General features: G+C 39.1%; 2 protein-coding genes across 2 annotated transcripts; one reads left to right on the top strand and one right to left on the bottom strand.

Moving 5' to 3' along the window:
• Positions 1-2,259: 2,259 nt before the first annotated feature.
• On the top strand, positions 2,260-12,220 carry gpr155a (G protein-coupled receptor 155a). The gene is made up of 16 exons (XM_022198894.2): positions 2,260-2,550; positions 2,769-3,278; positions 4,320-4,719; positions 5,098-5,266; positions 5,360-5,515; positions 6,178-6,261; positions 6,381-6,501; positions 6,621-6,705; positions 6,928-7,018; positions 7,115-7,316; positions 8,278-8,367; positions 8,547-8,677; positions 9,912-10,007; positions 10,098-10,162; positions 10,278-10,415; positions 10,645-12,220. The coding sequence occupies exons 2-16, from the start codon at positions 2,810-2,812 to the stop codon at positions 10,838-10,840; spliced, it is 2,493 nt and encodes an 830-aa protein (XP_022054586.1). The 5' UTR covers positions 2,260-2,550; positions 2,769-2,809; the 3' UTR covers positions 10,841-12,220.
• Positions 12,221-13,434: 1,214 nt separating this feature from the next.
• Positions 13,435-17,061, bottom strand: scrn3 (secernin 3). The gene is made up of 8 exons (XM_022198892.2): positions 16,925-17,061; positions 16,579-16,746; positions 16,251-16,432; positions 15,679-15,878; positions 14,334-14,546; positions 14,081-14,243; positions 13,804-13,984; positions 13,435-13,717 (listed from the first exon to the last, which is right to left on the bottom strand). Exons 2-8 carry the CDS (start codon positions 16,732-16,734, stop codon positions 13,556-13,558), a joined length of 1,257 nt encoding a protein of 418 aa, XP_022054584.1. The 5' UTR covers positions 16,735-16,746; positions 16,925-17,061; the 3' UTR covers positions 13,435-13,555.
• Between the last annotated feature and the right edge of the window lie 221 nt (positions 17,062-17,282).

The following is a 17,282-nucleotide window of genomic DNA, read 5'->3' as shown; positions in this document are numbered from 1 at the left end:
CACTTCATCACGTCAATGCTGGCTGATCATGTGACTGCGAGTCCTGATGTGGTTGATCTGAGTGCAGCATATTATTGTTATATAATCCCCATAGGACACTTTACTGCCAGAGTGGAAGCTTATTTGTGGTTCCTAACGTTCCCATCAGTAGAATGGAAGGCAGAGCTTTTAGCTATCAGGAACCAGTTTGGGTTCAGGAAGCAGACAGTGTCTCCACTTTCAAGATAAGATTTGAAACTTTGCTTTTTGATAAATATTAATATCGGGTAACCCTGAATTGTCCTTTTCTTATTTACTCCCATGATGCACTGAACACCGCCCCTCTTTCCACCCATGGCATTCATTTCAGGTCTTCTTTCTCCCATAGTTTGACTTGTGTCCTCTCTGCTGGTATCATGTTCAGATTTTCGGTTGCTGGTCTCTCCAGGCTCCCCAGTCTGTTTTGTTCTCTTGTGCATTGTTTATTGTTTCCTCCTGCTATCTCTTTACATATGTTTCCTTTAACCTCAGACAAACTGGTGCAGATCATTTCTAATGAGGTTTCTACCTGTTAGAAGGCAGCTTTGTGTTGCTTTTTGTCTCCAATATTAAGGCTTTAGCCCAGTCCAGCAGTTATTAGGTTTTAACTTGGTTATTTTACCATTTTTAAGTTTATTTCTGTGTGAAATAAATATAAAATGTGAGATGCTGTGCTCTTGGCAAAGTAAGGTCATCAAGCTCTCTTTTTGTTGTTAGCCCATGTTTCACAGTAATGTCACAGTCAGTGAGTGTACTTAGTTCTCAAACTAAGTACCTTAGAATTGTTTTGATGATTTGCTTAGCTACAATTAGCTATATGTAAAGACAAGCCTTGGAAATACTTGCTATCATTAATTGTATTTAATAATAATTTGGGTGACAGATAATAAAGTGTAGTAGAAGAGATGCATTTCCTAATGAGGTCAAAAAGTCATCCATAAAGTCCCATGACACAATAGCCCAAATAGATAAGTTATAATAATCAGAGCAAATTCAGTGTCTGTGTTGCTGACAAAAAACCCAAAAAAATCTGTCTATGCTCTAATGATAGCTTATCCAACCTAAATAAATTAACAAATGTCCTTCCATTCCTACTCTGTTACGTATTAGTACATTGTAGATATTTTAATGATTACAGAGGTTATGCTCTAAATGTAGTTATCATAGACTGTAGTTACGGGGAAATGTCCACACACACAATCACAATAACGTCATTACTGCAAATATCTCGCTGTGAAACTGTGATAAAACACGTCAGAAAGATATTTGAGCTTTAGCAGATCAGATTTTAAGAACATTTGCTTCCTTTTTGAAAGATTCAAGGACGGCTTATTTATACAAGTGCAAATACATTTTGTTTAGCTCATGATTTGTTGTATTCTGCATTTGATTAGCTTGTTTACCAGCAAATATCTGTAAAATAATATTTTTTCCCTCTTAAATGCAGTAAAAAAAATCTGTAATTTTAGGGTCAAATATTGTAAAAGAACAAAATATTATCTGCAAAAATACAGAATTTTTTGATTATTTGATTATTTACAGTATTGGCCTGTTTTTTGTTTGTTTGTTTTTTTAGTTAACATAATAATAGTTTTACTATTTTTTCAACCCTGAATATGCCTAATTATTCTTTCAAATGACAGCAAATATCTATAAAATAATAATATTATCTGTATTATCTGTAAAACAAAAAAAAATACAGACTTCAGATGTAGGCATTGTTTACAGTATTTATTTGGTTTTATTTATCAGTATTTTTTCCTGTCATTTTAAATACAATAAAAATCTGTGTAACTTTATGGTCAAACATTCTTTTACTACTATTTTACTATTTTTTTGTGTGATTTTACTGGTTATTTCGTTATTATGTGTAATTTAACAAAATAGGGAAACATTTTCAAAACATAAAAACATTTTAAAAAATAAAATAAAATTAGCTACCATTTTTCAATCCTTGACATACAACAGTAAAGTGTTTCAAAAATTATTTTTTAAAAAATTCTTCCCAGTGTAGCCAAACCCTAATAATACTCAGGGGTATAAACTGGAGAAGGCCAACCAAGCCCATATTAATCGAGTGTATAGAATAGGTAGAGGAATTATATTTTGGCCTCATACAAAAGGATAAAAGAGGGCAGAAATCTGATTTGTATGTATGTAGGTTATGTAAAGTACCTGGCTTATTCCTGTAAAACCGCTGAACACGTGTGACGTCTGCAGCCTTCAGACTGAACTCAGCTCCTCCTCTCTCCGCCCTGAAAACCTGATTGGTGAAGACGTGTTGTTAAATCAGGGATTTATGAAAGGTGCTGGGAGGGAACCAAGGCAGTGTCTATTTAACGCTAGTTCAGCATGTGTCGTCAGTTTAGCGTTAATCGAACAAGTTTGTGACAGTGGAGGGTAAACTTTGGTCGTGTAAGTTGTCCTGCTGCGTCTGTAGTTTAACGTTAGCTAGCCGGCTAACTCTTTTAGCTTCTCCTACAAACATGACTGACACATGGGGCATGAGAGGAAACGGCCGCTTTCAGAGAGGTGAGAGGAACTCTAATAGCTGTTTACACGCACTTCTTGTCGACTCACTTTTATTAAACAACTTTACAGCCGCTCTAAAAGGTGTATTTTTAATGCGTAACTCGGTTGAAACGCGCTTAGCGATGCGCATGAAGTTGTTATCAGATTACCTTTGAACCGACAGTGTTAACCGATGTTGCTGCTGCTGCTTAAAGTCCTCTGCTGTCTTTTACTTTCAGTATCTGGCTGTGACGGGCACTAACATGACCACAGACCCTCCATGACAGCTGACAACACCGGGGGGATGACCATGATGGAGGCACAGGGCACAACCAGCAGCTTTAACCTCTCATATGGGGAGAATGAGGATCCTGAGACTTCTGTTGCCTCATCCAGCATGTCAATAGACAAACTCCTCCCTGCTCTGCTGGAGTGCTTTGGGATCATTTTATGCGGATACATCGCAGGCAGGGCAAACATCATCACCTCCACACAGGCCAAAGGATTGGGGAACTTTGTGTCAAAGTTTGCTCTGCCGGCGCTGTTGTTCAAGAACATGGTGCTGCTGGACTTTGGAAATGTCATCTGGCCTTTCCTCTGGAGCATCCTCATCGCCAAAGTGTCTGTGTTTTTCATTGTTTGCGTCCTCACACTCATAGTCGCCAGCCCTGAAAGCCGCTACAGTAAGGCCGGGCTCTTCTCCATATTCGCCACCCAGAGCAATGACTTTGCTTTGGGATACCCTATAGGTGAGCAGAAAGCTTTTTATCCAACCATCCACACTGCTTCTCATCAACAGCTGTGACTGTGATCAGAAAACTTTCCCATCCACCAAACCAAAAGTATAATTATCAGTTTGTTGTGGTGTAAACTGAGTTAGCAAACAGAATTTGACTTAGCTGCATTCAGTTTCCTCCTTTATAAACACAGAGTTAATGCAGGAAATGTTCTTGAGGGTGCGTCACATCACAGTAAAGTGAGATTCCTTAGTTTGTCCTCACACACAAACATTAGAAGAACTATAATCACATCTAAAGCATTATTATCACTTCCTGTGTTTGAAGTGGAGATGTGAACATGACAAAATTAAATAAAATTAAAAAAACATTATGTTTCCAGACGTTTATAGTTTACATTGTTCTTTAAGAAACGCTTACGTTAAACATTAGCCATGACCAAATAACTGACGAATTTGACTTTGACAAATTTGATCGAGTAATTTTGAAACTGATTGCAGAAAGTGTTTGGTATTCCAGTGACACAGAATTTGTAGCAGTATGAGCCTGCTTTCCAGCCATACTCGTTTCAGACAGCATAGCCTGTGGATGATATTTCCAAAAAATGCCTTTTGTTTTGCAGTCATTCCAGTAACTAATGCTTCAGTTTCACCATTACTTTTGATTGTGTAATCTTTAATATTAAAACTGTTGAAGTCTAAAAGAGACTCCACCGCTTACAGAGAAGTTTAAGAGTCATGATACTCCTGGTACTCTAAACAAGTTTGTTAAGAGTACCAGTTGCGTACTTGCATGGTAGTTCTTATGATCGGGCAGGACAGATATAAACAGTTGTGCATGTTGCAAACCTGCTTCAATGAATTGATTTCACAGAATTCCTGTAACCAGTGCTGATAAATGGGCATCATGTCTTATCTTTTCTACAGTTTTCAGGTCCTAAGCAACCTGTTAATGTGAAATTTAGGTAAAGTTGCATCTGCAAGGCCGTAGTAGCATGTTTTGTTACCTTCTGACATTATTCCCATAACATTTTCCTTTCATTTCCATCCACAGTTGAAGCCCTGTACAAAAGCACATACCCAGAGTACCTCCAGTACATCTACCTGGTTGCCCCGGTGTCCCTGATGTTCCTAAACCCCGTCGGCTTTGGCTTCTGCGAGGTCCAGAAGTGGAAGGATCAGGGAAACAACCAACAGAGCAAACTGCGGGTCGTGGGACATGTACTTTTACAGGTCCTAAAGAACCCCATAGTATTCATGGTTGTCATCGGCATCATCGCCCACTTTGCGCTGAACCAGACGGTTCCCGCCTTCATGGCTGAGTTTGTGGATGGCTTGGCGAACTCTTTCGGGGGAGCAGCTCTGTTCTACTTGGGTCTGACCATGGTGGGCCAATTGAGGAAATTAACCAAATCCACAGTCGTGACACTGATATTACTCCTTACAGCAAAACTGTGAGTGGGAATCATTCAGGCTTTTCTGCACCTTGAGGTCATTTTATATATATTTTTTTCATTGTCCAACATCCTTGTGTTATAATCATGCATGCTGTAGGAGTGCAGGGAGAGTCAGCAGGTTAGAGCTCTATAAAGTGCTCCCATCATGTTGTTTTGTGCTGATGGTTTGGATGACTCAGACCTTTTTTTAGGCTTCAAACTCTTACCACATATATGACGCATTAAGAGGTCTCAGGAGTGTGTAGCATGGTCATAGCGGTCATAACGGTCATATGAAGTGTGTAAAAATATTTTAGCTGTCCTGCATTTCATACCAGTGTCGGCATACCCTGCACATAGTGGTACGTGACGTCAGCTTTTTGTTTTTACTTTCAGACTGCTGATGCCCCTGATTTGTAAGGACATGGTTGACCTGTTGGACAACAGCAACAGCAGCGCTTTGAACCACTCCAGCCTTTCTGATTATGCCTTTCTTTATGGAGTTTTTCCCACTGCACCAAGTGTCGCCATCTACGCCGTTTATTACAACGCAGAGCTAGAAGTTGTGAGTTGCTTACAACGATCTGCCAATCTTGTGCCTGCCATGCAGCAACTTGAGTAACTTTGTGTTGTTTTTTTTTGTCCTGTTTTCTGACAGGTAACCTCTGGCATGGTGATCAGCACTTTTCTCTCGGCTCCGATAATGTATGTTTCAGCCTGGTTGCTTACCATGCATTGGATGGATCCTCAGCTTTTAATGAATTCGCTCCAGAATGTCAGTTTTAACATAAGCATAGTGAGCTTAGTTGCACTGGTGAGTCACAACTAGACACTTCATCGTGGCAAATGTCAGCTTGTTGCTGAGTAATCTTTTAGGATTGACCTTTTATCGGTGAAGTCTTTTATGTTGTCTGAGTGCGTGGAAACTGGACTCGCAGACAAATGAAAACTGCTTCATAACATAATTGCACATATAGCATGCTCCACTTTGTTATTGACAGCAGTTTGGGCTGCCGTGATTTGCGATGATCACTGTATATTCCATAACCAGGCATTAATCATTATGGTATCTGTTTTTGCATTACTTGGGAAAAGTAAAGGGGGAAAACGAAGCATTTGCAAAGATGTTTTCACAAGTGTGGCAGACTAACGTTAAAAGGCTCAGTCACTTAGAGGATGTATGGGTGAGCAGATGTTTGACCGATCTATAGACCTACTTCCTCTTTCTCACTTAAGCGCACCTTTTAAGGAACTTGAAACTCCCTGCTATAAATTGATAAATTTTGCAATGATGAAATACTTGTTCATCAGTTTTTCTCTTTGTTTAATGCAGTATGTCATTTTTCTGAGTAACTTCCCTTCCACTTTGTTTAGAAACTGAATAACCACATTAAATATTAGTTATATTTACTAAATGGGCAAAAGCCTTTGTGTTCTGAAACGTGTATCATTGGAAATTTGTGTTTTATCTGACAGGTGTGGACAATTCCTGTCATGTTTTTAAGTAAGAAATTCAAGAGGCTACCTCACATGTTTACAGTCAACCTTTTCTTGGCACAGGTAAGCATGCGGCCATATACTTTCAAAATGTATTTCACTCTTTAATGAAATTGACAGAAGAAATCTGGTGATAACTTCACACCAGTAAATGCTAGTATTTGTTCTGCTTTGGTCTCTAGTTTCTAACTTGCATTGGGATGATTCTGTGGAACTTTGTGGTGAAAGGAGACAGCTTCATCCTGCAGGTCTTGACTTTCTCAGTATTATGTACCTCACTCTACAGTACATATTTGTGGCCAGGTATGCACACAACCATCCCCCTACACTAACCTCACACTGAACTGCAGTCATTTGTCTCTGTGAGCTCTAAAATGTGAAGCCTGATTGTTCATTTTTAATGCGTGTTTTTGTTGTTTTAGGTTTAATAGCGCTCTCAATTGTGCTCTTGAAAAAGTCTGAGGATCTGAAAGTTTCACCAGGGATGTTAGTCATTGTAGGCTGGGGGTGAGTCACATTCAAACATGATTAGTTTACCTTCGCTATGATTGAACTCAAATCTGAGGCAGTTTGGCATAGAGTTGTGTCAATAAATATACCACCGCAGTGACAGATCCAGATTACTGTGCTGAATCTAAATGCTCAAACATACATTTCTTCAAATGTAATCCCCATATCATTCACTTGGTTCAGGGAAATTTTGTTGAATTGTCAAATATCTTGTAACAGAATTCCAGCTTTTGCGACTGCCATTTTGCTCATCTGTGGGGGAAAAATGCCCGACACAATTGATGCATCTTACTTCTATGGGGAACAACAGGTACCGATGCTCGTGGAAAACATTTTAATGTTATTTGCTGTTTAGTAACAGACAATCGCATGAAAGTCTGCATGCTATATGTGTGTTTTCCGTTAGATAATCTGCACCACGGTTGTAATCGCCCTAAGCATAATCCTGGGAGGAGGGTCACTTGTGTGTCTCAGTAGAGGAAGCTGGGCACAAAATGACCAAAACCAAGAGGGAAACGCTTCATCTGATGAGGATCTTTTAACCGAAGATGAACCAGGAAGCCAGATTTTGTTTGAGCCAGTTCCTCCACCAGGAGAGCACAACAGAGGTATTTTGTCTAACTGAAACCATTTAACAGAGATTATTATTATTATAATATATGACTATTTATTGCTGTTACTGTGGTGACACTAAACAAAGACCAGGTTTCAAAGTACTAAAAGTTGGTGATGAAACTAGCTTAATAATTAGTGAAGCAGAATGCAGGAATGTGTAACATACTGTCAGTTGTTTAAGCTCAGGTCTGTGTGTTAATGGAGAGAGAAATCCATGATCCAAAGGCTAACCCTTATCTTCAAACTGTCTGCAGCCAGCTGTCACAAAATGCAGCCTCTCTGTGTTGTTCAACCCCTTCCCTTCAGATACATTTTCTGTTACGCAAAAAGTTGCAAAATCTCCAAGTAAACAGTGAACACAACTGAATTAAGGTCGGGTGTCATTATCTGGAGGTTATCCAATAAGTTCCTGACAAGTTAAATTCCACTTTAAACACGTCATCTTTCACAACCTACACTTGATTTAAATGAACATGCCAGAAGAAAGAGTGTCAGCAAGGCAGCCATTGTTTTTCTACTTGCTACATGTGACAACTGAGCCATGGTGAACTTAGGACACAGATGAGTAACCTGAGCAACAAATGCTAGCAAAGCTCTAAACCGGTATTGTTGTGTCAGTGCGATTTGTTGGACACTTGTCTGTTAAAGTATAACATTTTTCCATTATATTATTGCAATACAAGCATTGTAAAAGCATTACTAAACAAATCATATAAAAACAGGGAATACACTTTGTTAGAAAGTGGGTCACAAATGAAAACATACTTATTAATTGAACATATGGTTTGTTTTTGTTTTCAGATGTGCGTCAGTCAATGAAATAAGAAGCTATGTAGCTTTATTATTGTAGTACTTTATTGAATTATTGTACTTTTTTCTGCTTCGAGTGGAAAATGAGAAGAATTGTGCTAATGTAGTCACAGAATCACTTGCCCTTTTCTCTTCCTTTATCAGCGTGCCTCATATGTGACTGTGCGTCACCCCAGCCCATGCCTGATATGATCATCAGTACAAACATGAATAACACACCAACCACACTCGCAGGTATTTATAACCGACTAACTTGCAGTTTTTCTTTTGTAAGAATTTGAAACATAGTAGACTTAAATAACAGTAGCAGAATCTCTCTAGTCATGTAACCTTGTATTTGAGAAATGTAAGTGTTTTTGCATGTAGTTGGTTAGATGTAGTTTGTTCAGCTTCTGTTCTGCTGCCCCCCTCAGGTCAGTGTGAGAGCGGGTGTGAGTCAACAGACTGCCTCCTTGTCCAAGTGGAGGAGCTCCAACAGGTTGCAGACAGACAAGAGACCCGTCATCTGCTCATGTGTGTGCTTCTGACTGTCAGCCTGCTTGCTGTGAGTAAACCACCACCTTTCAGTTTTAAAGTGACATGAAGTCAGCTTTCACCTGCCTGCATTATTATATTCAGTGCATCACAAACCAAATCAGATACAAATGACTGAGCTGTGGAATTTTAACTCCTGTCAGTGGGAGACTTTAAAGTATATAAAGTCTTTAAATACATGGGTTTATAAAAACTTATTTTAAAACCCCATTAGAAATAATTTTGTATGGATTATTGTTTATTATTGTATGTGATTTCTATATATTTCTGTCATGCTGAGAAAAAATTGTTACTTAATTTTTATCTTAGACACCATTTTTTTGGTCCACGACCCTCAGGTAGATGCTTCCTCAAGTGGACTGAAAAACCAAACTTAATTCTGTCAAACAGTCACACTAGCAGTGTGGACCTGACTGCCTACTAGCAACTTAACTACCTTATGCACCTTGTATTTATTTTTAATTCAGTTATGATTATTAATTCATTTTGTTGCACAATGTGCAATGACATTAAAAGGAATTCAATTCTATTTTTGTACATGTACTATTCCCTCACTGAAATTAAATGTAATGAAATGAATGTCTAAATGCAGTACATTTCACTCTCCTGGTTCTACAAGCTGGTTTTATGAACAGGATCAGCATACCACTCATACAGGCGTGAACTAACCGTGACATCACCCGTTGGTTTCAACGCCGAGAAAATGAAGCCCAGATTTTGCTACTTCCTGGTCGCCATTTTAGATTTTTTGGAGCCAGTGACATAAAAAGCGTCATCAAACAGACTGGACCGGAGAGCAACTAGGGCAGGATCAGTCTATGGACGGGCCAGACTGAAGCCAGACTGCTGAAAGCCTCGCCCTAAAGGATCTGTCAATCATTCCAGACAAGACTGTCTATCAAGTATAGCCACGCCCCCTGGCTCCGCCACCTTTAACGATTTATTTAAAATTCAGTATTGATTTATTTTCAGATCGGCCACCTGATTTCTCATTTTGACCATGAAAACTAACGGGAAGAAAATCCTGTGCTGCAGAAAATCAGTATATCAAATTTTATTTTTTCTGGTGATGAATTGGGGTCTATGGAGCAAAAGCTTTTTGGAGACAACCCTAGCGGACGGCGTGATATTTCAAGTTTTTGAGACTTCCGGGTGGGCTTCATTTTTGGAGCCAGATGCTATGTCCATTTTTATATACAGTCTATGCTCTCATGTAACATCCCTCTTAAATCCTCTTGCTGCAGAACTTGTCCAGCTGCTTGTGGTTGCTCTTTAACCGTGATCCTGGCAGACTTTACCTTGAGCTGCTGTTCTTCTGTGCTGTCGCCAACTATGGACAGGTCAGTGTTACAGATATCATGTTCCCAAAATCATGATCCTTTACTTTAACGCAACACCAAAGCCATGATAGTCATATTTTCTGTCAACAGGGACTTCTCTCCTTTGCTCTTTTTGGTCTGGATAAGCATTTGATTTTACTGCCATTTAAAAAGAGGTAAAAAAAATGTACATAACAGATTGTGCCTCAGTATACTATAAATACTGTATGTTTATACAGTATGTGCACACATAAAGTGCCCATGTTTTCTTTTTCTTCAAATGGTGTTTAGGTTAATCAGTCTGTGGTATGGAAAGAAGCAAGAAGAGCCGCCGCAGACAGATTTACCTGAAGACATCAGAATGACCTGCACCCAGTTCACCAGATACCACAAACAGCAGTGTTTTCATGACATTGTAAAAACAAGAAGGTGAGAGCATGTAGTGTTACTGCTGCTCTGGTCAGAGGGTGATGAATAAACATTTCCAGGTTCCCTGGCAGTCATCCACAAACCCCAATGCCTGATAAACATTATTTTGAATATTATTTCTTGCTCTGTGGTTTTGGTGTGTGTGGCCTCTGTCTGTTTCTCTGCTTCTTGTGGTTTCTCTTTAAAGAGAACAACAGTCATTTGGGTGAATGCTTCTCTTGACTTTCAGGTGTGGAAAGCAGACTGTGGTGGACTGTTTTCTTGGCTGTGAACTGGTGGAGTGGCTTCAGCAGGTGGGCTTGGCTCAGGACCGTGGTGAGGCAGTGCTCTACGGGACGCGCTTACAACAGGGTGGGGTGCTCCAGCACATCAAGGACGAACACAGCTTCCAAGATAATCCCCTTTATTATCGCTTCATAATGTAAGACACAAGGGACTTGACACTTATTTATCCGTAAAGCAAATGGCATTTCATTTCAAACAGGGAATTATTTCTTGTCCAGCCCTGTACTGTACAGTATTTTGCAATGCACCATTGTGCAATGTAACATTACAGTTGGGTGTGGGAATAGGCCACACCTGATTGATGATGCATGTGTTCAGAAATGCAGCACTCTGTCAAACCAAACAGGTCAGTAGTCACTATGCACTGTGTGGAGTTGTTCTTAAAGGGAATTTCAGTCTTTTCTTTTTTATCCAGTTCATGTTTTATATTTAACATGTCGCTGAGCTTGTTCACGTCTGAGATGTGAAGTTGTAGCCGTGAATTTAGCCACAGTTACAACCCTTCACTGTGTGGAAATACTGCAGCCACACCTACTGTTAAGTGCGGTACATTGCAGCAAAATCAGGAAGTCAGTCTTCAGATTGTAATAAATGTGTACAACAGAGAGACTCAATAATTCAATGTGCCACTGTGTCTTTAATAAGTTAAAGACACAGTATTAATATGTAACACTGGATTAAGTAACAGGGCATTACTAATCTCAAAGGCTGAAGCAAGATTTAGAATGTGACTTTTTCTTGTTTGTTTATGCAGGTAATTTATGTGATTTGACTTGGTTGCCTTTTTCATGCCATTGTGAGTGATGAAGCACAAAGAGGTGTTCTCGTCAAACAAATTTGTTGACAAAAAGAAAATTCCCACTCCTGCTGAGTGTGTTATTTCCTACAATGGGACACCTCTTTGTACATTATCACTGTTCTACCAAAGAAATAAAGGGAAGATGGGGATGATTTTTAATCCAGTTTACATAGTTTGTTTAGTTAATTTAAGCAGCTAATGTAGCATTAAGCACAAGTAGTGTTGCTTTGGTAACCTGCAGTTTAATATGACTTGCCATTGATGTACCACAGTGTTTACACTGTTACCAGGACTACGTTATCCCAGTACAACATTTTAGAAATGGCTGACCAGTTGTGGACAAAAGGTTTTGTCCATGTTTCCATGTTAATTATTTATTTAGAGCAAAAGACAACTGTCAGTTAAGACATTTAAAACATCTAAGTAAAAATACAACCCAAACATCACGGTAGCATGACCCAAGGACTGAATACTGGAAGAAATCAGGTGTTTGTACTTGAAAATGTTTGTCTTGACTTGAAAAAAAGATCCTATTTCATATAATCCCAAATTCTTAAAAGCTGGAGCTGCTGCCATTCTTCTTTCCCTCGCACAATGATGTAATTAGAGATTAATGAAATGCTTGTTGCTTTTTTGTTTAAGTGAGAAGTGTTATTTGTGAACTCAAAAATGTTGAGAAAGTAGCTGTAAACATGTCTTTTTAATAAAGTTACTAATACAATTTGTGTCGTATTTCTCTCAAAAGCTAGATAATTGTTATTTTAAATAAATTTATATTGCATAATGAATTTGCACAGAAACCATTTCAGATGAATGGTTCTAACCCTAGGCAACATTTTAGTCCATATTTTCCACCACAGGATTCATTAGTTTCATAGATTTTAGTTAGTATTTAGTTGTGTACAGATTTATGGTTTATAATTCAAATTTGTCCTTCCACCCAGGCCCGGGGTGGCTAATCGGGAGGACCGGGACAATTCCCGGTGGGCCGGTCTGATGTTTGGGACCACGAGGGCCGGTGTTAAGTCATGGCACTGGGTTGATTATTATGCTGCTGCCGCTCTTCCTGGTCCACCTCCACTGGCAGCTTTTTAGGGTCCAAGCACCAACAGTGGCGAGGACAGGCGGTGCCTAGGACCCTATGGTTTTTTTTATTTTTCTTTCTTTTTCGACATTTTGAAATGCATTTTTGGCGACCTTAACATACCCCAAAACGCGTGAAACTTTGCATGCACATCAGGACTGCCGAAAAATTTGATATTTTATGACTGAGTGTGCATCGACACTCAACAAAAATATAAATGCAACACTTTTGTTTTTGCTCCCATTTTTTTTATGAGATGAACTCAAAGATCTAAAACTTTTTCCACATACACAATATCACCATTTCTCTCAAATATTGTTCACAAATCTGTCTAAATCTGTGATAGTGAGCACTTCTCCTTTGCTGAGATAATCCATCCCACCTCACAGGTGTGTCATATCAAGATGCTGATTAGAAACCATGATTAGTGCACAGGTGTGCCTTAGACTGCCCACAATAAAAGGCCACTCTGAAAGGTGCAGTTTTATCACACAGCACAGTCTTCCATTGGAGATTAGCCCTTTAACTGATGTTCTCATATTTGTGAAATTTAAGTTGTGATGGAACTGTTTCCTTGCAGAGAAAAAAAAGAGATGATCGTGTTATTAGAAAGTGCAACACCTTTTATTTTATTTTTTGAATTTAATATTTTTATTTCTTCTTTTATTTCATTTTTAACGTTTGGATATCCTTGAACACTCATTTGAACAGAATATAGATTCTGATATTGTTGTAAAGAATAATGTTGGAGATGTGCACTCATGTCAGAATAAATCCTCATTGTGAAGCAACTCTTATTTGCACTGAATTGGAAATATTTTAGAAAAACACACTGAATAACAAGACAAGGCTAGAATTACATGACTTTAATAGTAATAGGTGGTGATCTAAAGTGGGCTGGTCTGAGGCATGAAAGTCCAGGGCTGAAAATGAGTCCCACTCCAGCCTGCTTCCACCTGATTAAAAAGCCTCTTAACTTTTGCTGTAAACAGTCATTTCCTCATGAACAGACCTTGAGAACAGGTCTGCCAGATTATCAGGCTTGTCAATACCACTTGAAAGAATCTCCTCCATTTCTATCATCTTTGTTTTCTCTAGGTCCCTCATGCTTTTGGTGATCCTCTGTCCTCTGTCCTGCAGGAACAAACATGAGGAAAGATATTTTTGTCATATAAATGACAAATTCAGGTAAATTTCAGGCTTGAATTAAATTTCCAAACCTTGTAGGATTCAATGATGGCAGCCACAAGTTCATGTTTGACAAACAACTCATGTCTGCGGTTGGGTTTGCTCTGGAAGCGGGGTTTCTTCTTCACAGGGTCATCTGGACCATAACTGGGCGAAGACGTCTCCTTTAATGGGCGCGCGTTTTCCACAAAGATGAACGGTTTGAAAACAGACCTGTTGTACAAAAGAAGAACTTAGTTAATACTCAGTAACTGCAGTCAAAATTAATTTAGAGTTCAATATGTGCTTAAGTGACATCAAATGTTGTACTTTTCAGGGTCTGGAGTTGCAGTAAAATAGTGAACCCCCGGCAGCTCAGGGTTTGTGGGTATCACAGACACCATGCTGCCTGTTGACATGAACATGCCCTCCATGTTGATGCCACTGTCTTTATCCCTCAGGATACCCATCATCGTCTCCGCAGTAATGTGACCTTCAGTAAATGAAATCAACACATGCACCAACAGTCATATAAACCTTTATCTCCTCATTTTATTTTACAGTGGCTTCTGTATTAACTCACCGTTGCTCTTCTCCAGCAGCTGCTTCCCCTCACAGTATCGGCTCCCAGAGGCTTCTATTCTGGCTGTAGTCATAAAGGAGTAGACTGTGGCGAAGTTAAACTCTGTCTTTCCATCCCACCAGCCCTTGCTTTGAGCATATTCCCTCATTTTTGGATGTTCCTTGTCTATCTTAGTTGTTATGCCGTACTGGTTGGAGATGTTGCGATATCCACCTGGAAAATGGAACATGTGATGATGAGCTGTTAAAATGAAAACATATCGGTACAACTCAGCGAATGCCGTTATTCAACATGAGCCCAACCAGTGCAGTGTGTTATTGGGAAACTCGGTAATCATAGGTGTACATGTGGTTCTTCATCTGTTTATCTACAACTTCAGGTTTTTGAAATCTGTTTTACTTTAGTTTGTGACTGCAGTAAAAAAAGACAAAAGGAAGATTGCACTTAAAGACCCAATGAACATGAGAAAGATGTGGACTGAGAGCTACTCTGAGGTAGACACTGTGTTCTTGAGGCCAGTACAATTACTGACCTCAATACAGAGTTCTAACAAGCCTTAAATGTTTAAAATATTGAAAAAGATGGCACACAATATGCTCTAAATGGGCCATTTTTCAGTTGAAAAATAAAGGTGACAGCGCTCTCTGGTGGGTAAAATGTGTAAGTCAGTATTTTACAAGTTATGTTCCTATTTGCAATGGCCTTGTCTCCCACACATTTCTTTTCATGATGATGTGTAGCTACTTAAGCTGAAATTTGTCACTTCAGTGTAACATCAACAATAGTATTTCAGATGTCAGGTCTATAAGGACAGAGCCTGAAAGACAGAAAATGCGTAGCTGTTCAAATACTTACAGTCTGGCCTGTATGTTTAGCATTTTGACATACAATTTCTTGTCAGTTACTGGGCGACATACATACAGATATTAATACATCTTTGCTAAACCAATATAAGGTAATGCAATTTATCTTGATTTACCATTAGTTTGAATATCTCACTCATGTTTTGTTTTTTATATAATGACATGTCAGTGCTTCCTTTGTGTTGAAGTCTACATACCCTGAGTCAACACAAACCTCTTGAGACTTGTAACACTTGTAGCTAAGCAGAGCAGCTGGCAGTTCAGGTCTTTTAGTATTCTTTATGCATTTAATTGCCCATATCTGTGCACACATTGAGCAGCTTTTATTTTCTCCCTAGTACTGACCATGTAAATCAGCCTACCTGTTTAAGAAGCCTACTTTCCTTATGGCTATTTGTGGATTTTATTTTGCAGGTAACACTGTCTTTTGAACTCAGGCCATTCACATTTGTTGCAACCCTCTAGTATTCTTTTCTGATTACCTTGCACTTTTTCAGCTGCCCAGTGCTTTCCTGATGTTTCCAGCAGCCAGGCCTCCTTCCGGTCTGAGATGAGGAAGCTGTTGTGGTAGGTGAAGCCACTTTCATCCTCCATACATGATCCTCCCTGCCCGTATTTCTCCAGCAGCTCAGTGATGACATCCACAGCTTTCTCAGCTGTATCAGCTCTCTCAAGCCCAAGCCTGTAAAATGATAGAAATCCCAATTCATGTTGCATTAGGAACATTTTGTAAAATTTTCTGTACAATATCTTTTTTTGTTGTTATTGCTTTACATATGCAAGAATATGTGAGGTATCAGTATTTCCTACTAATGGAAGAATCTCCTGTAATACTGCAAATTTCCACACTGTGGGATTAATTGAACCTTATTTAATTTTATCTGTCTATGAGTCTTCTCCACAAATTTACTCTGAGTAGACAAAAAACACCAGAAAAAACAAACATTTACAAGGTTCTGTCTGGTGCCATGTTATTAACATTCTCTTTAAACCTCAGGATGAGTAAATAAATGGTGCTTGGAAACACAGATAATTTATTTGACATGGGGTTTACCTGACGAGATCCATGCCGAGAAGAGCCTCCTCATCATCAGCGCTCTCTCTGCCCCACACTGCTTCATTTCCAATGCACACTTGATGCTCATTTGCGCCCATCTCTGCCCCCCACAGCCAGGCCGGTCTGCTCAACACCACTGCATGTGTGTGGCCAACCTGCTCTATCTCTATGTATGTGCACTTACCACACACAAAAAACAATAACAAGACACAAGAACAAAAACTGTCAATGATTATCAATTGGCACACTCAGCACAGGAGCATTCACACTGTGGAAAATTGAAGATTGGAGGCCAATGACAGGCTAAACTGTGTGTGTCACCTACCTCAACCTTCTCCTCTGCAGCATAGTCTCTGGCAGGAAAATACACAACCTCCTGGACTTCATCACAAGGCCTGTCAGAGTTCTTCCCAAAGATGATGCGTTGTCCCTCAGTGGAGGGTGGCAGAGCCACGAAGGTGTCACATGAAGATGGCTGCATTTTAATCACACACTGCCAGAAAGGATAATAGATTGACCACATGCATTACTAAAACAACTATATTCAATGTTCAGATTTAAATAACGTGGTTATCTTGGCAAAAACAGGCACTAACACCTTCAGTACACTTCACTATAAGCCTTAACTGTGTGAAGTTTAATGTCATATAGTGTGTAGTCATGAAGCGTACCTTAATAGTCTCACCCAGAGCTGTCAGTTTCTATTCTTGTGTGTTTCTGTTTCAGTCTATCGGTTATAGTTCACGTTTACTGACACGGAATAGGAACTAGTATAGTCACGTGACCAACGTGAAGAAAGTCTCATATTCGTAGTTCGGAGCGTAAATTGTATTTTTCATTCATATATTATTGCAGTGGTAGTTATAGAGCGTTTGCATAATTTTAGTTTAACATTAACGAAAGCTTTATGATTATAAACATTTTAATTAAAAAATACTGAATTGTTTAGTCTGTCATTTCCCTCATACTTTAGAGTATGACCGCACCTGAAGCAGATTAACTATGTTACTTACATGCAAAAAATAAAGT

Source organism: Acanthochromis polyacanthus, chromosome 14 (assembly GCF_021347895.1).
Source record: "Acanthochromis polyacanthus isolate Apoly-LR-REF ecotype Palm Island chromosome 14, KAUST_Apoly_ChrSc, whole genome shotgun sequence".
NCBI lineage: Eukaryota > Metazoa > Chordata > Actinopteri > Pomacentridae > Acanthochromis > Acanthochromis polyacanthus.
Note: the sequence above shows the minus strand (reverse complement) of the source record. Positions and strands in the feature narration are given on the sequence as shown.